This window comes from Manacus vitellinus, unplaced genomic scaffold (assembly GCF_001715985.3).
Source record: "Manacus vitellinus isolate BGI_N305 unplaced genomic scaffold, ASM171598v3 scaffold_62_pilon, whole genome shotgun sequence".
NCBI lineage: Eukaryota > Metazoa > Chordata > Aves > Passeriformes > Pipridae > Manacus > Manacus vitellinus.
Window position 1 is genome coordinate 3,164,632 of NW_021940704.1, and position 21,248 is coordinate 3,185,879.

General features: G+C 48.5%; 1 protein-coding gene across 3 annotated transcripts in view; it reads right to left on the bottom strand.

The window, feature by feature from the left end:
• ARHGEF9 (Cdc42 guanine nucleotide exchange factor 9) overlaps positions 1 to 21,248 on the bottom strand; it is a 206,312-nt gene that overhangs the window by 168,529 nt on the left and 16,535 nt on the right. For all 3 annotated transcript variants that reach the window (XM_018083279.3, XM_018083277.3, XM_018083278.3), the window contains exons 2-4: positions 12,349 to 15,064; positions 5,250 to 5,397; positions 2,698 to 2,807 (exon numbers count right to left, since the gene is read on the bottom strand). In XM_018083279.3, the coding sequence (XP_017938768.2) occupies positions 2,698 to 2,807; positions 5,250 to 5,397; positions 12,349 to 14,997 (2,907 nt within the window). In that variant the 5' untranslated portion in view covers positions 14,998 to 15,064. The remainder of the gene's footprint in view (positions 1 to 2,697; positions 2,808 to 5,249; positions 5,398 to 12,348; positions 15,065 to 21,248) is intronic.

Here is a 21,248-nt window from a genome sequence, read left to right on the forward strand (position 1 = left end):
CTCCACAATTAAAAAAAAAAAAAAAAAAAAAAAAAAAAAAAAAAAAAAAGAAATAAAGAAAGAAAAGGGGTATGTTCTTGCCAAAATCTGCACACTGTGCAGAGCAAAGAACAAGCAGCCTCTGAGGGTTCACAAAGCAGCTGCTCATCAACAGCTTTGGAGTTTTGAAGGCCATGCAGTGATATCAATGTACCAGTGCTCTTCTTGCACAACCACCCTCACCCCTCCAAGGGCCAGGATGGCCCTGGTGCCCCTAAGACAAGCCTGATGCTTTGCCAGTCTCCTCCTGCTCTCTCCCCAGCTCACACACTCCCATCCAAGAAGGAAATCAGGCACAGTTTCTGCAGAAGCCTGGCCTCTGCTTTGGAAGTATAAATCACCCCTTTCTGCACTAGCTCTGTCACCTGACCGGTGTCAGCCGTCAGTGAAGGCATCTTACAAGCAACACAGCCAAGCCCACAAGTCTTACCTCAAATTTATAAATCTTGCCCGAGTACAAATTTCTTTCTGGCAAAGAGATGATTTACAGACCTGCAGATCTTCATTGAGCTTGGGGCAGAGGCAACAGATGAGTTTTCCAGCACTGCTGTTGTGAGCCACATTTAGAGATCCTGCTCTTGCAGCACTGGCACAGTACCCCTGATTTATAAACCCCAGCAGAGGTTTCACACCTGCCTGTTTGCCATAATTCAGGCTGAGCAACAAGCTGTCTAATGGTAGCTCTGAACAAGTCTCCCCAAGCCCAGTTCTCTGCCCCAGGGGTGCACAGACCTTTGGTATGGCCATGTCTGAGCCAAACACCACCCATAGATCTCTGTACTTGTGAGAAGCTCATGTCCCTTTCCAGCTCCACATCTTCCCTAGATACCACCACTGGAGAAGCAGAGTTTCTTAGCTAACCCTTCCCAAACTTCAGCAGGGTTTTTGGTTTGCAGAGGTTTCAGTTTTCCACTGGCTCTCTAAGGGTCTCTCAAATCAGGCTCTGTACGCAACCAGAAACAGCTCAGGATGTGGACCATTCAGGAGCAATTCTGTGTCAAAACAGAACAGCACCTTGGCTTCCAGGAGGGCCTCAAGGACAGCTATGAAAGCTGCAAAGGCTTCTCTTCAGAGATTAATAAAGTGATCAAATATATCCATGCACTGGTCAGTACCAGATTCTGAACATGGAAACAGTTAATGAATAGCAGACCTGATGACATTCCAAGGTCAGACCTGCAAGCTGTGCAACAGGATGCTTCACTGCTGTACTGCTCTGCAGTCACCTGCCTCTGTCGTGGCCCCAAGGACAAACAGCTTTATTGGATCTGAATCTATCTTCCAGGAACTTAGATGATCCAAGCTTTGGATGTTCAGCTTGTCTAAAACCAAAACAGCCTTCCTGAGTTGAAAGAAGCAGTTCATGTCTGGGAAGCAAGGTAAGACCCAAAGGGAAGGGAGAGAAAAGGAATGGCTGAACTCCCTGTCTTATCTGTCCCTCTGGCTTTTATCTCAGTCCACAAAAAAATCAGGAAAGAAAACAGCAGTGATGCAAGATGGCATCCCAGAAAGGCACAAGTGACCGAAAAACCAGCAGTCCATCCCTGCATGTGTTCCCTGGAATCCAACACCCAACCCAAGGATGGAGAAGTCAGTCTCATTTACTGCCAACTTACTGCTTGTATGATGGAAAAACAGGCACAGAGGCCGGGTCCTCCCTGGAAATCACACTTCAGAAGGGCAGTTCATCAGATATCAAAGGGAAAATGAATACAATAAAGGTCTGGTAGGGAAGGACAGTAGTGGGGTGGGAAAGAGCCACAGAGACACAGCCACAGGTCAGTCCCCCCCTCTCGATTCCAGCAGGGAAATTCCTGGCTCCCAGATCATCCTGTGTTTGTCTGTCCTAGAGGAACAACAAGGGCCATACTCACTAGAAAACTCCTTGCACCACATTGCAAGCTAGAAAATCTGTTGGGTTTTGGACAACCCAGAGTGCGATATGTTGGGTACCAGTGAAACCAGACTCACAAATACTACAAATCCAAAAAAAGACCATGGAATAGCCAAGGTCTCCAGACCTCAAATTCATGGCACAGCAAAAAAAAACCAAGCCCCACCCAAGCAAGGAAACATATCAGACGAATTATACAATTGTTGCCATATTTTCTAAATTTTTCCCAGAGAAAGACGTGAACATCCCCAGGCCCACGACAGCTTTTACTTCCCCTGCTAGAAGCATCATTCACAGAAAAAGAACAAGGTGGATTGTGCCTCTATTTGCAAAACACTTTGGGAAAGAATCAATTACATGAATTTATCACTGAGATGGTGCTGGGGGCAGTACCAAACTCAAAGGACACATGACTAAAAAAGGAGGGGCAAAAATAAATCCATCAAAACCATGGAGCAGACCTAAAGGTGATGTGGAACATCACCTGCAAGGGACATTCAGCCACAGGAAATGGAGGCTCAGTGCCTCCATCAGACCAGAAAGCTTCCAATATACACTGAAGGAAAGCTAATTCAGGGGAAAGCACCTGTTCTTTTATTGCCACCAAATGACTCTAATAACAAAAAAATTCCCGTGTATGGCTGGAGGAACCACGGCCTGAGGGAGCTGTTAGCAAAGCAGATTGTTAGTTTGCCAGGCTGAACACATAGCAGGTAAATCCCACCCCTGAGACAGGCATAGGCACGTTCCACACTGCACCTTACCCTACTGATCTGCAGCTTCTCAGCTCCAGGCTTGAAGAGGTTCCACCGACGGCCACCGTTCCTGCAGTTCCCGCGCACCTTCAGAGTCTTTGAAGCCTGTTCGTTCTCAGCTGCCAGGAGAAAATCCACAGGAAGGGGAAAAAAAAAAGGGAATGACAAAAGATAAACGCTGTGCTTTAGCTCAGGCTGGGGGCGGAGGCTGTTCTTTTAAATGAAAGAAACAAAATTGTTTGCAAGAGACTCATTCAACCTCTTCTTTATAAAAAGAGAGCAGAGGGTATATTTAGGTGCTTTATTTAGTGCTCTTGGGATACAAGAGAAGCAGTGCAGCTTGGATACTACAAAGCACAAGCACAAGAGAGCAGAGCCTGAAGCCACATCCAGAGGTGGGGTCAGACAGGCTGGGTGTGGAGCCAGGATGCTCCCCCAGGAGCTCCAGGAAGCAGGAGACCCCCATCTGCACACACAGGGCAACAGCTCCCTGGCCATCACTGACACCAGCACCACTGTAGCAGGACCTGCAGAATTCCCAGCTGGACAGTCACTGTGGGCTGTATGATGCCAGGCCTTGGAGAAGAAACAGCTCCTTGAATTTACAGAAAACAGAAATGGAAAAGGTAAAAAAAACTTGATTTTTTTTAAGGAAACTGGGCTAGTTCTCACCCCAAGAGTTTCAGGCCAGCCCCTCACAGATGCAGTTCTGCTCTAGCTTTAAGCAAGCAATACCACTTACACCAAACCTCAGCCTGGCCCTGCAGATGGCACATACCCAGGCACAAAGCAGCTTGCAGAGGAGAGGCAAATGAGCTCTACTTTTCCAATCAACCCAAATTTTCATCTCCCCATCCTATCCCACTCTCTTTTTGAGGTGAGGCTGCCATTCTGTGTGAGACTAGAGTCTTTCCCTCCCACAATTAGCAAGCGATTTTAATCCCTTTTTCCATCAGGGTTCCATCTGGCCTGGAGGAACAGGCACTAGGAGGAAGGAAACAGGGCTGGGCACTGCACCTGTCCCCCAGCAGCTGCCATCACAGGTACGTGTGGGCCAGGCAGGGCACATGGATGTGTAACCACACCCCCATGGCTGTTCCCAACCCCTGGAGCCTTGTCATCCCTCTCATGGAGAATGGCATCTACAGAAAACAGCCACATTCTGGAATTCTGCCCTAAAAGATGCACCGTGCTGAATTTCTATTTCCTCATGTGCCTCTAACCCAGCCAGAGCTTTCAGACTGTCAGTCATGGGGGGTTTGAAAACAGCACAAATGGTCCCAGGCTTTGGAAGAGTGGAGACCCCCAAACCAAACAGGTTGGGGCCCTGCTTTGCCCAGGACTGAGAGCAGCAGAGCAGGGGCCCTGCTGCAGGTTGGGTGGGCAGCAATCCTGATTTTCTTCCAGCGTTGCTGGGAGAGAGATTGCACTGAGACCTATTTCCTGAACGCTGATGCAGGCAGCCTGCTGCTATTTTTAGCAATACACACTTCACTTTGGAGGCTCAGGGAGAGCCAGGCTGCAGCACGGTGCCAATTATAGCAAGAGGCTGCTCCTGGCTCCAGCGCCCATGGGCCATGGAGTAGCACCCGGGAGCAGCAGCGAACCTGGGAATGCTCCCGCTGAGACGTGGGTGACTCCCCATGTGCCAGCAACGTGTGCACCCCAAAAGCAGAGCCAGCAGTTCACAGAAGAGGCAGCCAATTCGCCTTGTCCTTCCTAGTTGTTCTCAACCCTGATGTGCTGCCACCATCCATCAACTGCTCGGATCCCCAGCATGCTCCTGAGTGATGCCAGCACAGTCTGGCAGCACTCCCGTGCTTGCCCATTGCTAAATCACAGGATTCTTCATGCCAGCAGTATCCCTTCAGGAAATCATCTCCTTACTCTAATTATCAATCTTTTTAATTAGGAGGTTCAAAAATTATGTCATCTATTCAACCATCAGCCAATTTACCTGCCAACACAAGACCCTGCCAGCAAATACATTCCGTGGTGCTCTCTCTAGCATCGTGAGCAGGACAAATGCAGGACAGCTCACCCCAGTCCTTGGCTCATGAGATTCCCTTCCTGATGAAGAAAAGTACCCAAGCACAAGAGATAAAACAACTCCTCACTTCTTCTTGTCTTTCCAAACAAACACGAGACTTGAGTTGTGATCTCAGCATCCATCACCACTCACCACCTCCAAACGATGAGTACTCACAACAGAGTACTAAGAGGACAGAGAAAACTACCAAATGTAAACTCACACAGAAGCTGCTGAACACCTCTTACACCTTATGTGCCTACCTGTTCATCTTCTCATAACCAAATTACAGGGACTGTGTTCAGACACACTAAAGAGAGAAAGCAGTCTTATTTCCTAAACACACTATACACAAAGAGACCTTATTAGCCAACAAGCAATTCCTCAGCATGGGGCTATCGGAGCTCCCTCACCTGGTGCCAGGGGTGTAACGAGCCACATTCCTCACTTTTGCACCTATCCCGCCCTTGGCTGGCTCTGCAGGAGGGGTGGCACCGAGACAGCTGGGGGAGGAAGATGCAGAGCTACTCACCACGCCGCCGCAGCAGGTGCTGCATGCGCCCTCCCAGCTGGTCCAGCCCCTGCGGGGTGCTCTGCGACAGTGGCTCCGAGCGGCACCTCTCCACCAGGACCTTGAAGGGTGGCGCTTGTGGGGACGGCTGAGGAGGATGAGACACTGGCTGCCAAGAGAAGGGTCAGAGAAGAATTTTACCAGTGAGTCAAACTTCAGGCAAAGCAATCACAGAACATATAACAATAACAGAATTTCCAGGACAGAGCACACCTCGGACTGCCCGCTGCAATCTGCCCCCGCTGCATGTCTGGCTGCGAGATCGAGACCTGCTGGCTCTGCTGCTGGAGCCCCCAGTGCCTCCATTGCAGGGGGCTTGTCCCTGGAACACAGCAGTATTTGAGTCCAACAACTCCCAGTGGCATTGAGCAAACAAGGCACTTCTGGGAGTAACACTGATGGAGATATCTGCTTCCAGCACAGCGTTTAGGCTACTCTCATGTTCCCAGCTACTAGCAGGAGCACATGCAGGAGGGAATTAGCTGGTGCTGAGGACACAGGAGTAGCTAAAACATCTGGGGTTGGCTTCACAATGTGCAACGAGGGCTGGCTGCTTGCTAAGGGACAGCAAACAGCAGCCAAGGAATGGTTGGCAGGATGAGGCCTCACTCCCCAGCCCCATCAGAGCAAAGGACCAGGCCAGGCCTGGAGATGGTGGCCAGGGTCAGCCAGACTTCAGATCATCAGGCAGGTCCCAGGTAAAGCTGGTGAGTCACTTACAGGTCAGGGGCAGGCCCATGAGGGGAATCTCTGCAGGTTCCTCTGACCATCCATTACAGGGGCCATCAACAACACACACCTCTAACACCATTTTCTCTCTAATGTTTGTAGCAGCCACTACAGCAATTGGTTTGTCCTTTTTTTCAGTTATTACAGTGTGCCTTATCTCCTGGAAGAACACATCTTACAGCCCTTGCCACGTTTCAGATGGTCCAAAAGCAAGGATGGGGCAAACCACAGCACTTACAAGAAAACTGGGACCTCCTTCTCTGAAAACACCCAGGTACATTTTTAGCAAAACTAGACCATTTTTCCTAAAAGATTCACAGAGGAAAGCAGGAATTATCACAGCAGTTTCTCTGGAGCTGACTGATGACATCAGCTAACAAGACATGTTACTGGTCTATCAAATATTACTTGCATGAATAAAATAGTTCCAGTTGATGGAAGCACCCATATAGCAGTCAAATACCCCAGTTACACCTTAACAGTTGGTAACCCAAAGAATTAGCATATAGAGCTAAGTGGAGAAAAATGTTGGAGGTTTCCTCACTCCAACTTTTATTTTTCTATTCCAGGAGGAAAAGCTCCTGAAAAAGACAACTGTGCTGTGACATTTTGCAGAATGAAATGTCCTTTGTAAAAACATCACAATTCAAACTCCTATTTTTCATTTTATTCTCTATGACATGTGACACCGTGGAAGTCGTGTGTATAATCTTAGAGTCAAGAAATCAGAAGAAAAATCATTTGACAAAGGTCAGGAGAAGCAGACAGGAGGTGTTTCCTTCTGGGAGGCTTCTGCCCCCAGTCAGAGATACATCTGTCACACTTCCAGGGCCCTGCTAATAGCTGGGTGCCTGGGATGGTTTGGTGGATCTGTCTAAGGACTCCAGAAGCCCGTTTTCACTGATGGGCTCTTATTTTCATTTAAAGCAGACAGGCTGTAATTACCCCAAAGGCACAGTGGGAAGCTGTGGATGAACTAAGGCTCCATCTCCCATTGCCTGCTCCCAGCACTGTATCCAGTGACCCAGGACTCTCCTCTGGGCTGGGTAACAGCTGGGAGGAGGTAAAAGCCAAAGAAAACCTTCCATCCAGGGAAGTTTTGCACACACAGCCCCTTTAGCACACAGACCCAGAGGTTCCCATTCCTATCACTACTCTGATGGCACCACAGAGGTGGCCTGTTGTAACTTTTGAGCCTGGGAATGAGACACAACAAGTAAAACGTGGAAATCTCAATTATCCATGTGTTCTGTGGCTGGTTATATATACATGCAAAGCCTATCAGCTTTGCACACTCAATCTACCTTTCCCTGACAATGCTAAAAAAATGTTTCCCAAAAAAAACCTCTGCCCCACTATAGATAGCACTAAATATAGGCTTTAATTCAAGATTTTCCTAACACCTCATGGTTATTACAAATACAAAAATCTGAGCAGCTTAAAGATAGGCTTTAGAGATTTTGTCTTCTCCAAAAATAAGATGATTGTCAGACATAACCATATTAAAAGCCATAAATACCCCGAATCTTCGTTCTGCAAGTAAATTGCACCTCACTGCAGACAGGAATACAGCGCTCTTTTGGCAACAGCAGGATTTGGAAAGTAAAGCGCTGCTTATTAATTTGGAAGGACTATAAAGTCTTTTGTAAGCAGCAGACTGAGGAACTGAATAACCAGGAGATGAAGAGAGCTCTGAAGACCAACTCTCCGAGACACCATTTCCTGGTCAGTGCCATTCAAGAGTGGGAGGGAAGGAATAAATTGACTCAGCAATCCCATCTCTGCAGCTGCTCCCAACATGTTCTGCAGCAGAGAGACAATAAAACAATCTCAAGCTAAAGGTCACTATCAACTTGCTGGGCATCACCTGCAATTTCTCATCAAACACAGAAAAAAAAGTTGCTGTATCTTCCTCTCATGAAAAGACACTTGCAGCTGCACTAAAGCAAAACCCCAAACCTGTGGGAGGATCTGAGATATGCCCCAGCTCAGACAGCAGATCTGCAAACCTATCCTCTGGCATGTGCACACTCAGGCAAATCAGTAATCCTGTGCTTCCAGTCAGACCCACCACACAGGGAGAGGCTTCTATTTTCCCACACAAAGCACACAGTGCAGGAACCACCAAACCTATTAATTCCCTGAAAGCACCAACCCTGCCCCAGCCCTCTGGGCCACTCAGAGCACCATCACACTCCACAGCAGGGAACACTGGGACAGGTTGGCTCCTGAGAGGCAAAAACTCAACAGCTGCTCAAGAGAAGCATCTGCCGTGATGCTGAGGAGTGAGTTTGATCACACTGCCCCTTACAGAGCCCTGAAACCAAACTGTCTGGAAAATCTGGGTATCCCAACGGCCTGGCACCTCATCCCATGGTTCACACACCGCCTGCCCAGGTTGGCAAGCCTGGAGAAATGTCATTGTCGCACTTCTGGCAATCCTAATTCCCCCGGAGAACGGCCCCACAAACACAACTGGTGTCTGTGCGCAGCCACAACAGCCAGAAGCAAGCGGCAGGCTGCAAACTTTCTGGAGATAAAATCCAAAATCCTATGGAAAAAGGGAAGGTCTGCAGTTCCATAAAAATCACCTCCTATTTCACGAATAAGCCAGCAGAGGGCACAAAAAGACTGCGGTGAAACCCCTCTGCTCTGTCACTGCGAGGGTGACACGAGCCCGAAAGATCCACGGGGCTCAGTCCCAGTGGGTGGCCCTGGGATGAGCAGGGACGATCTCTCTGCCAGTAATAAATCTAACAGTTGTTTCTGGGCCCTAAAAACTCTAAACTGATACCTAAAATATGATCTCAGATGCATATTCTTGCAACCTTTCCTCATGTCATTCCAAAGGAGGTATCAAAACCCCCACAAACCTTGTCCAAGGACACAACATGGAGTTTGAAACCCTGATGTGAAGCTGGAACTGCAAACTAATCTACGTCGTATCAAAGCTTCCTTACACCTCAATGTCATCTCAAGCTACTGCAAGTGGTCCAAGACAATTCATGGGGCTATGCCTGACTCCCTGCAGCAGCAGTCTTCCTACTGGGATGCTTTAGAGGCAGGATGAGGATAATTCCCTTCAGCAGAGGCATGGAAAACGGAAATTTCTGGAGTTTGCAACTGTCCAAAACTTAGTAAAGCCTCCATCTCATCTTTTACTCCATTTCTCATCTCTCTCAAAACAAGGAAGGCACCTTCATTCCAGAGATGCAGCAGTGTGAATGAGTAATTCATTTCCCATTAGAATCTATTTGACCTTTATTGTTCTTCCAATTCTTCGAAACATTTTATCTCCACTGTTTCACAAGTTTCCAGAGCACAGGAGAACTTGGGATGGTGTCTGAAAGCAACTGTCAGTGGGACAGTTTAAGAAGTAAGTGGGTTCTACCTTTCTACAGTTGCTCTTATTAAATGCTGTTGCAATGCTATTTCCTTTACAGCACTAAGATCAAATTCTGTTGAGCTGTTACTTGCCCATAAAATCGGTCAGCTCCTGCCCAAAGACATTACAATTTTAAAAGGCAAGGCCAGGAAAGCAAGAAACAGGAGCATTACTTGCAGGAGAGTACAGCTAGACAGATTAACTTACTGCCAGAACCAACCTGCATGTCCCCCAAATGCCACTCCAGCATCCCTGGTACTACACCAGCCTCAGCCGCTCACACCAAATCCTCACGGATTTGGGCACGAGTCTCAGTGGGAACCAGTACTTTTGTGCTTTCTGTGGGACAATGTGGAAGTTGTTTGGAAAATACTTTCTTCCCTACACTGCTCACAAACTGTAAAACTACTGGGGAACTTGCCTACAGCAGCTGGCCACGCCAAGCCAAGCCACCCTGGCCCGGCAGCATCTTCTCCCTGCTTGAGGTTGAGCATTTCCCTTGAAATACAAAGCCTTCAGTTAATCACAGCAGCCTGGAGGTGGCAGGGCCAACAACTGTCCTGGGGAACAGGTGCCAGTAAAGAGCTGAATTTAGCCCTAAAACAATAAGAGGCTGGAGTTTGCTGCCACTGTCACGCTCAGGCTGAAGTTCCTCCTCTTCCATATTTATTTTTGGTCAAACATTTCCGAGTGCCGCTCCCTGATGAGAGATAGGCGAGCAAATCCCTGGGGGATCTCAGGTCAGTTGTTACTGGAGCTGCTGGAGGACTTTCCAGGTCTGTTCCCATCCCAGAGCATCCTTCCATGAGCCTCACTTTGACTGCGCCGGGTTTGCTGCTGCTGACAATCCATTTTCAAATCTGCAGGGCGAGTCTCTGGGATGCAGGAGGTGTTTACAACCCAGGAGGGGGGCGCTCTGCTCTCCCTCCCACCCTACAGCTGCTCCTGCTCAGGGAGGAAGCCGCGGCAGCCTGGAGGTCCCGCTGCTACCGCCACACTTGACGGGAACACGGGAGAGGCTTCCTGCCCAGTTATCTCAAGCACCATATTTAAGCTTCTTGGTAATGTTTGTAACCTGCAGCAGCTGAGCTGGGACTTACAGTATCTCCTGTTCACACAGCTGAGCTGGGATTCTGCCCTGGGATCACACATGCAGCCACTGCCTTCAGCCAGTGGAGATGTGGCTGCCCTGGGAAAAGGGGGACACTGTTCTCCTCTGCTCCACTCAATCCTTTTGTGCCTCTCTTATCTTGCTTAGTCCCCATGAAGGGATATCAAACCACAGCCCTCTCAAGCTCCTCCTAAAAACATTTCTTCCAGAGACCACAAGAAGTGAGCAACCACTACTCACCTCACCTCTGGAGTGCCTGGAATTACACAGTGAGCTGTCCGTAATTTGTTGTATTACACAAAACGGAGCAGAAAAACAAATCCAGGAATAACTAACAATGCTCCTGCCCGTTTTAGCTGGGAGTCAGAACTTCAGATTTCCCCCCCCCCCCCATCATTTCTAATCTGCTGCCAATTTTCAAACACTTCCCCTCTTGGCTCAGAAGCTTCAGTGACCCCTTTTCCAACAGGGAACAGTGTCATCACCTCTGGAATATCTCTGGTCTCTCCAAGCCTGAAAGGAAAGGAGTCAGTTCCTTCACAAAATTGACCCAATTTCCCTACCTGGTACCTTAAAAAAAAAGTCATAATTGCAGCCTCATCTCATCAGCAGGCAACCAGCTGAGCTGATCACATTGGGTCCTGCCATGTTTTTCCACAGTTCCACAACTGGCACAGAGTGACAGAGACTGGCACAGGTGATAGGACTGTCACTGCTCACACTTTCTGCTGCACAGATACACTTGTGCAGGTGATAAAGCGATGGGATGAGAGTTATGGGATAGTCTGTCAGCTTCAGGAGGCCTTTTCTCATGCCATACATCTCCCTCCCTTATCCACGAGACTTCTGAGGTTTCCTAGCATTAAGCTGGACAAGACAGGTTTGTAATACCCGGAACCTACTGCACAATACAATGTCCACTTAAATGTTTTGACAATTTTAAGGGCTTTGGAAGACTTGCTTGTACCAAACAGGAATGTCCTGCCCTGATTAGAGCCACCACCACTGCCCACCTCTCATTCAGGGCTGGGTATTTAAAATCCCAAAAGAAAACATCATTTTGTGTACAGACAGATGCAGGGAAGTGCTGACCAGACCCCTCTTGGCATAGAGTCACATTAAGAAGTTATTTTGCTTATATTATGTACCCAGATCCTAAGCAAGGCATTCCACTACAGGCTCAGCACAAACTACTGATGCCACACAACTTCTGACATGTTTGGAGCAGGGGCAAAGCTCAGTAGAGCAACGACTCAGTGAGCTCTTCAAGACGTGTTTTTATTTTTCTGTTCTTGCACTCCATGCCAGGACTCTGACAGCTGTTCTGGACGCTGTGTTGTGACCACCGTCATTCAGTAAAAATCAAAACCTACCACCTCTACTGTCATTTTAGGTAAGAAAACAGAGGCCACAGTGCAATTGCTGAATGCTGTTTGTCCACAGCACACTTCAAAACTCTCCATTTGCCAAAACCACTCTTCTCGGGAGCTTCTACTTCAAATGCACTAAATGTAAAGAGGAAAAAAATTAAAGGTAGTGCCTACAACCAACTTCTGCTCCACCCTCTTCTAGAGGCACTGATACACACAAATGGTCAAAGGGCTGCAGGAGAACCTCTGGAGGTTTAACCAAGAGCTCAGGGATATGCCAGGTAACTCAGACTGATATGGTGTCTACTGCCACCATTCACAGAACGATCTACTGAACTGAAAAGTCTAATGAGGATGTATAAAAATGCTTTCACATACAAACCAGCTTCCTAGGATGTACAACAGTGGGGTCTCATTGCAGATATTATAGTAAAAGTTACTCACATTACTCAAAGTTACTCCTACCTTTCCATTTTTGAACCGTCCAGAGGAGACAATCCTGGAGACATGCACTTGGAAAGGCCGGCACTCTGAGCTGCAGTTAAACTCTTCCACTCCTTCTGTGATCTCCACAGAGCTCTGTTCTACAAATGAAGTGATTCCCCGCTTCTTAAAGCGGCCATCAGTCTGCTCCAAAACCTGCCTTTTCACTGTTGAACACTTCAAGAAAGTCACTACAGAGAAGTCAACGTCAGCAACTGCAGAACAGCCCAGGTCTGCAGCGTCCAGGATATTCACAGGAAGATCTTGAGAAGGCGGCAGGTCCCTGCCCATGACCTGACTCTTCTCCAGAGCACTGACAGTATCTTCAATCTCCTCACATGGGGTTGTCTCTGGAAGGGGGATTAAAGTCTCAGTCACTACAGAGAAGTCGCCATTGGCAGCTGGAGAATGGCCCAAGTCCACAGTATCCAGCTTATTCACAGGAAGATCTTGAGAAGGTGGCACATCCCTGCCCACAGCCTGTGCCTTCTCTGGAGTACTGCCTGAGTCCTGAATCCACAGCTCACCTCCAGACAAGTCTTGCAAAGGCAGCTCAGGATTTCTCAAGTCCTGATTATGCAGCTCTGCCTTTGAAAGCTCCTGAGCCACTGCTGGAGATGGATTCGTGTCTTTAGCAACCACTGGGGCACAAGCCACATCCTCAGTACCAAGTTTAGTCGGCGATGTCTGTGGAAGGTGGATCTGAGCCTCAGTCACGGTAGAAAAGTCACCATCAGCAGCTGGAGAACAGCCCAGGTCTGCAGCGTCCAGATTACTGACAGCAAGATCCTGCGAAGGTGGCAGGTCCCTGCCCACGATCCTCTCCAGGGTACTGCCAATGTCTTGAGTCCCCAGCTTATCTCCAGACAAGTCTTGCAAAGGCAGCTCAGGATTTCTCAAGTCCTGAATATCCAGTTCTGCCTTTGAAAGCTCCTGAGCCACTGCTGGAGATGGATCCATGTCTTTAGCAACCACTGGAGCACAAGACACGTCCTCAGTATCAAGTTTAGTTGGCAATGCCAGTGGAAGGTGGATCTGAGCCTCAGTTTCTGCAGGAAAGTCACCACTGGCAGCTGGAGAATGGCCTAGGTCCACAGCATCCAGACTATTCATAGGAAGATCATGAGAAGGTGGCAGGTCCCTGCCCATGACCTGTGTCTTTTCTGAAGTACTGCCCAAGTTCTGAATCGTGTCAGTCAGAGTCGTCTGGGGAAGTTCAATCAGATCCTCAGAGGGGTCTTTGCTATTTAGCTCAGTGAAAGAACCATCTGCAAGCTCTGGCAGGTGGGAGATGGATGGTTCTGGCCCAAAAGGAAAAAGTGATGTTCCATTAACCCTGTCATTCCCGCTGCCCAGGGCAGAGGAACCAACCTCTTTGGACCCTTCCGTGGTTCTGCAATGCTGCACAGGTTCCTTCCCCACCAAACTCTCAAAGCTCAGGTTCTCCCACGTGCCTGAATCTGGGGACTGCAGACACGCTCCCACCGTGCAGAAGGCCTTTGCGCTCTCGTTCTCAATAACCAAGCCCTCTCTGTGGGAGGCAACATCCTGCCTCCAGCCTCGGAAACTCCGCTGAGGCCTCTTCTCATCGGGGGAAAACGCCCTTGAGGAGCCTCGCAGCCTCCGAGCTGCCTCGGCAACGCTGGTCAGGAACCTCACAACCCCCCCAAAGTGAGTGGCCTTGGCAGCACCGTTGGATTTTTTCCGCTGTCTGGGATTCTCCTCACATTTCGTATCAAAGTCAAAATAAGAAGAGGAATGATCAGTTGTATTTTCTAAGTTCTGGAAATTGGTTTCAGCCCTTTGATCTGGAAGCTTTGAATTATCTTTGCTAGTTAATGAAATTCCTTTCAGATAACTCCAAACATCAGAGCTCCTTCCTCTCCGGCTCTCCTGGGGGAGCACAGCACACCTCTTTTGACTGTCCCCTTCTGCAGCTGCAGGACTCTTAAGGTTTTCAAAATTCAAAGACTCACTCTTTCTGGCTGGTATTCTGTGGCAGTTACCATCATTATCCTCATTGTGTAATCTGACACTAATATCCCTGAGACATTTACTTTCAGTGGCATCAAGTTCAGGAATGCTGATGTTCAGCTCTATGTCTTCAAAAGAGGAATCGAAATCCTCAATGTACCCTGCGTACGAGTGGCGGGAGGGCCTCCGACCGTCCCCCAGCTTCTTCACCCTGTAGACAGCTCTCTGCCCACTGGCAGGAGGCTCCTCCTCGGGGTCACACGCCACCTGCACTCTGGATGCTCTCAAATCCACATTCTTGGGTGTCTTGGAGGATCTTCCCTTTTTCGACGACCGTACCCTCTCCATGAAGGATGGCTTTTTCAATTCCGAGACCTCAGAGGTAACTCCCAGCAGGATCATGGACTGAGGTCTGTCTTTATTCGTGGAGAGTCCTTTCCTTCGTCTGACGAAATTCCAGATCCGGTTGCCCTTGGTTGTCTTCTTATACCTGGGTGCTTCCTCCCGCTCACTCGGAATTGCGTCGCTGGAGGTGCAGTGCTCAGCACCGCAGGCCTCCAGCGCATCAGTGCTCCCTTCCTCCATGTTCGCTTGGAAAATCCTGTTTGCATATCCATTGGGAACTGTCGCGAGAGGAGTATGCTCTACAACTTCCATCGCCCTGACTCGCAAACTGGGATCGGGGTCACGGATGCATTGTCTTCAGATTGTTTTCTTCATAAGACTGAGGGAAAAAAGAATAAAGGAATGCAATTAGGAGCAGAAAGCTTTTTTAGGAGGCACATTTGTTAAAGCACCACAAGTCAAATCTCATACCAGTGGCCACAGTGGTTTTGCCATTGATTCCAGGAAGGCTGAAATTTTGCTCCCAAACCACGATTAAATCTGATTTAAATGACTGAAGGTTTAGTGACCACAAATAAACTTCCTGCATTAATAAAGTTACCACAAAGTATGTGCAGAATACCATGAATCACGTCTTCGTTTTGCAAGTCTCTGGGACTCCAAATACATCAGAGTACGTGGTGGAGAGGGAAAGAGGAAATTCCAGTGAAGTGTCCCTGCACATGTCACTGTCATCTTCACCAGCCCTGTCTGCCAGGAATTGGCAACGCACTCCCAATGAGTTCAGTCTCTTCAGGGAGGCATTCAAAGTCACGACGAGCCTTTTCCTGGAAGCAATGCAATTCTGAAATACTACAACATCAGAAATCTCATGGAATATCCAAGCCAGATTTTTCCTACTTTAGTGATGGCACCAGCACAGGAATCCCTTGCTGGAACTGGACCACTGAATGAAAGCTGCTTGGCCACCACTCAACACAACACAAAACACATGTGATCCCCTCCAGTGAGCTCCAGTGAACAGGATTAAAAATACAGATACCCCACATGGAAACCACTCCAAACCCTCTGTGGGAAAACATCTGAACTCCCACTCTTACAGATCCTAAAGCTTCCCTTCCCCTGAAAATACCTCTGCCCTGTCTCACTGCTACAACTTCCCAGGTCCTGAGTCTGGTCCTGGATTTGCTGTCTACCTTTGCAACATGCCAGGCACTAATTGGGATTAATTCCTCTCAATTCCCAACCTTTCTCTCAGGAGGAAGAAGGAAGCAAAAGCAGCAACAATAAGGGGTACAGCCCCAGAGACTCAGGTTTGACAACGGAAAACCTCTTTTCCAGTGATCAGAGGGAGAGCAACACCCACATCAGCACTGTTCATGGTTCCCATATCTATAAAAAAAAAAAATTAAAGTTACTATATCTGTTAACACAAAGGTTATTAATGCAGCACCTGTTGCCCTGGAACACCTCTTGGCCAAGGAAAGGCTCACCCTTGTACTCAGTCAAATGTAGTTGCTTCTACCTTGCCACCACATCTGTCTTACACCCACGGGTGGCAGAGACACCACAGAACCAGAGTACAGCCAAGGGAGGTCAGAAACCTTAGGAGAAACAACTTCTGTCCCAGTTTTTTATGAATAACAGTCATCTGGCTTTCCACGAGCCACACCGCAGGGGTTGTGCCAAGCATTTCTGGCACCAATAGTACTTAGGGTAGCAGAAATGAATGTTTGCTGCTGTGGTGGGCTGACCATGGCCAGCTGCCAGATGTCCACTCACTGTGCTGTCTCTCCCCTTCCCCACACAGGACAGGGGGGAAATAAGATGAAAAAGCTGATGGGCTGATATAAAAATATGGTGGTCCCTTACCAATCACTGTCGGAGGCAAGCAGACTGTGACTTGGAGAAAACTGGTTTGATTTATTACCAGTTACAATTGATTTGGATAATGAGAAACAAAGACAAAACTAACACAACCCCTTACCCTCACCCACCCCTTTTTTTCCAGGGCTCAACTTCCCACCTTCACTCCTGAGGGACCTACCTCCCCTCCAGGGGTGCAGGGGGATCGGGAATTGGGAGAGAGACAGTCAGGGCATAACATGTGTTCTCTCTCCTCCTCCTGCGGAGCCTCCACAGGCCACAGTTCCTGTCAGGAGAATCTGCTCCTGTGTGGGGCCTCCACAGGCTGTGACTCCTGTCAAGAATATGGTCCTGTTCCTTCATTGGGCCTCTACAGGCCACAATTCCTGTCAGGAGAACGTCCTTCAGTGTGGAGACTCCACAGGCCCCATTCCCATCAGGAGAACCTGCTCCTGCGGGGCCTCCACAGGCCCCGTTCCCGTCAGGGATCTTCCCCCAGCTCCAGTACCTCCTCCCTGTCACCTTCACTGACCCAGGCACTCACAGTGCTGTTCCTCACCTTTTTTTTATCCCCCCTCACTCCTTTTGGCCATTTCCGCCCTTTATTAAACATGTTTCAGAGAGGCCCTGCCAGCGCTGCTGCCGGCTCTGCCACAGGATGTGGCGGGGCCGCTGTGGGAACAGCTGGGCCAAATACACCCCACAGTTAGATATCCTAAACGTACACTGCCAAATACACCCCCAAATCATATATCCCCAATGTACACTGCCAAATACACCCCAAAAATCATATATCCCAAATGGACATTGTCAAATACATCCCAAAATCATATATCCCAAATGGACACTGCCAAATACGCTCCACGGTTAGCTGGACATGGTTAAATGTACACTGCCAAATACATCCCAAAATTATATATCCTAAATGTACACTGCGATATACACCCCGTAGTTACACAGCCTAAATGTACACTGCAACATACACTCCACAGTTAGACACCCTAAATGTACACTGCAAATATACTCCATAGTTACACATCCTAAACATACACTGCCAAAAACACCCCAAGGTAACACATCCTAAATGTACACTGCTACAAACACCCCACAATTACACAGCCTACATGTACACTGCCAAATACACCCCATAGTTACACAGCCTCACTGGATACAGCCAAATACATCCCTACACAGTTACACAGCCTCACTGGATACCACCAAATACACCCCCCAGTTACACAGCCCCACGGAACACAGTGCTGACCCTCCACACATGCTGCCTCGCTCTGCTTTAGCCATCTATTTATTCAGCCTCTGGTACTCGCCACCATGGACATTTTAAGAGAGAATCTCCTTCCCCAAGCAGTTTTGGGGCCTCAGCACCACCTGTCACCATTTAAACCCTGGGGCACAAATTCAGCCAGGAGCTGTGTTGTCCTGGGTCCCTGCAGAGACCACAGAAGCTTTTGTTCCCAAAAAAACAAGGGTTTAGCAGGACAGTTCCTCCATCTGATACTTGAGGAGGAGACCAGCTCCTCATTCCTCAGGCTGTCGCTCTGGGATGCGAGTTATTCCCAGACATCCCTGCTGCAACTTAAAGACTAACATATTGGAATGGGTTGGAAGGAGTGAAAAAAAACAAAAAGAGGGTTTGAGTCGTTTCAAGTCGTGCAGGCAACTGGCAGCAAAAGACAGAAATCACAAATGGTCCCTTTTTTTTGTTTGTTTTCTCTTTTCAGTTTTATGTTTTATTGTTTTGGGCTGGGTGGATCCTGCATGAGGAAAGATTCAAAGGGAAGAGGTTTGTCTGTGAAGTCTTTGGAGGGATGTTAGCATGGAGAAGACAGGCTGTTCCTTATGTGTCAAGTAAAGAGATCCCACAACAAGGGACAGATCCTGCACAGCTCTCCCCAGAGAAGCAACAAAACCCAGAACAGGACGCAAAAGTGGCTTTAAAATTAATTTTTTTATTATTTTTTTTTTAAACAGCTTTAAACCAGATGTAAATTAAAGCCATCACCACTAAGCCAGACCTGAGTGCTCTAAGCAGAAAGGAGACCCATTCTGTGACCAGTGGTCGGTGGCTCCTCTCCACTTTCCCCTTCACCACAGCCTACCCTAAGCCTCTCCTCATCTTTGAAACCATCACCAAGACTTTGACAGAGATCTCCCTGAAGGATGAGCGGGATAGGAGGACATAAAATGGTGCTCAAAAGCCCTTTTGGTCAGCTGATAGCAAATACTGAAGTGAGGGAAGCACTTTATCGGTGAGTAATTCCCAGCAATCACAGGACTGCACACACTGAGATCACAGGCTGACCTTGGTAGGAGCCACAGCTTCGTTAGCACCCACAGTTCAAGCACTGTCCCTGAACCAGCTCCAGCCCAAGGACTGGCACTGCCTCACCCAGAGCAAAGCCTCCCACCACCGAGGCAAATTCTCTGCACATGAACAAATTCCAGCCAGCTTTGCTCAGTCCTCCCTGAGCAGGTGCCAAGATCTGCTACGCTCCGCTGACTGACACAGCCTCCGAAATGAGCAAACACCCCCAGCAGCATTCTGGTGGGAAACCTATGCTTCAAGTAAGCCAAACAGGGCAGGGGTGGCCTTACCAATCAAACCACGTGGGCTCGGGGGCATTAGGGTCCACAGTGACAAAATAAAACTTGACTATGGAGGAGAACAGCCATGAGAGTATCTGATGAACCATTACTTGCCTTTCTGGGGTGCAGGGGAAAGAGGTTTGGAAGAATCACTTTGAGAACACCTATTACCCAGAAAACTATACCACTTAGTCAACCATATGTTTATTTTTCCCCTCTGAGCTGGGACTACCATCATGAAGGGCTTTAACCACAGAAAACATGAGGTAACACAATTACCTTATACCTCTTCCTAGTGGAATTCCTCGGAACTACCTGGAGCCCGAGGAGGGTGGCTCAGCCAGGCTTGGAGGCTCCAAAACACACAGCACCTCATCCAGAGAGGAAGATGGTTTTATAAAACCCCAACTATCAACCAAACACCACAAACAGCTCCAGTGTACAGGGGCTACTTTGCCCTCTGCATGAGACCCTGTTCTCACCACACAAGCAGCAGTCCTTCATTCTGAAAATCCACTTCCCTTTTCCAGGTAATCAAGGTGGACAAAAAAGCTGGAATTGATGGAATCCGCAGCCAGTGGCACCAGGTGTGTTACACAAACATCTATATCTACGGCCACAATTCCCCCTCCAAATTCTTTCCATATTTTTTGTATTATCCAAATCTTTAAGAAAGAACTACACACGCTGTATCTCACCCATGATTGCACAACATTTCCTTGGCAACAAGCTCTTCCTGCATGATACAGGTGGGAGTAATAGCAATTTTGCTCCTTTTCAGTGTGATTTAGCAGACAGGCAAGCAGAAACATCACCACAGGCCCAGGAAACACCCACTGAAGTTAACAGTTCTCGCAGATTTAAAAGACACCAAATCAGGCCCAAGGAATCAGGGCTGTCACAAGCCATCACCCAGGGAATGATGCTTTTCTTGGGCAATCTCCTTCTGCTGAGCTCTTAGTAACCTACAGGAGTCATCCACAACCAGAGCAAAAACAGGGTCTAAAGGCAGCAGGGTAGAGAGACCAGGTAGAAAGGAAGCATCAATTAGGAAAGGTCTGATCCAGAATGAGTTTTCTCAAGGGATCTTAATGACGCAAAGAAACTGCTCATTTAACAATGCCCAGTTCAGGCCGATTGTCAGGCAGGCACCACACAATCCCTGAAATCTACTTCAGACCAAGCAGTTTTGGGGTAACTAGCAGAAGTATCTTTTTCCAAAAAATATTTAGTGCTGAGAAGCCCTGTGAGGGTGGGGAGGCCCCTGGCACAGGTTGCACAGGGAAGCTGTGGCTGCCCCATCCCTGGAAGTGTCCAAGGCCAGGTTAGATGGGGCTTGGAGCAACCTGGGATAGTGGAAGGTATCCCTACCCATGGTAAGGGTTGGAACGAGATGATATTAAAGGTTCCTTCCAACCCAAACCATTCTGTGATTCCATGATCCCTAGGCATTGTGGAATTCTGAAGAATGCATATTCCATGTTACAGTCAAATTGTAAATCCCCTCTATCAAGTGACCCAACAGAAGAACTATTTTGACTGGGGCCCTGAGAAATAACAAGCCTTCAAAGGGAACAAAAAGGAAACTGGCGGGAGGTTGCCCTTGGGGCAGCCCAGACAGGATCACACGCCAGAAACATGCTCTCCACCACAGAGCTCCTGGCTGGAAGCACTTGGAGAGACCTGAGGTCATCCTACAGGGTTTTGGAGCCAGAGGTACAGAGGGTCTGAGGCTCAACCACACCCTGCCTGCAAAGCAGACATGGGGGGGTTCAAGCCATGTCACAAATAGTCGGTACAAAAGCCCAGCTCTTCTTGGCACCATGACCACCTGTGCTGTGCTGGGTGTTCATGGACAGGATCTGCACTTGCTGCGGAGCAGTGACTCCAGACACCCTGCTAAGGCTCTCCATCCCCCTTCTCTCAACTTTCAGCAGTGCCAGATTTGCTCCAAACCCCCCTGTCCCCCCCGGCAGCACACAGGACATGTGAGCGGGAGGTCTGCGGATGGCGCAGCCTCGCAAGGAGCTGCCGGAGCTGGAATGCGCCGAGGGCCCCCAGGGACACGATCTTCCACTCGGCTCTTCCTCTGC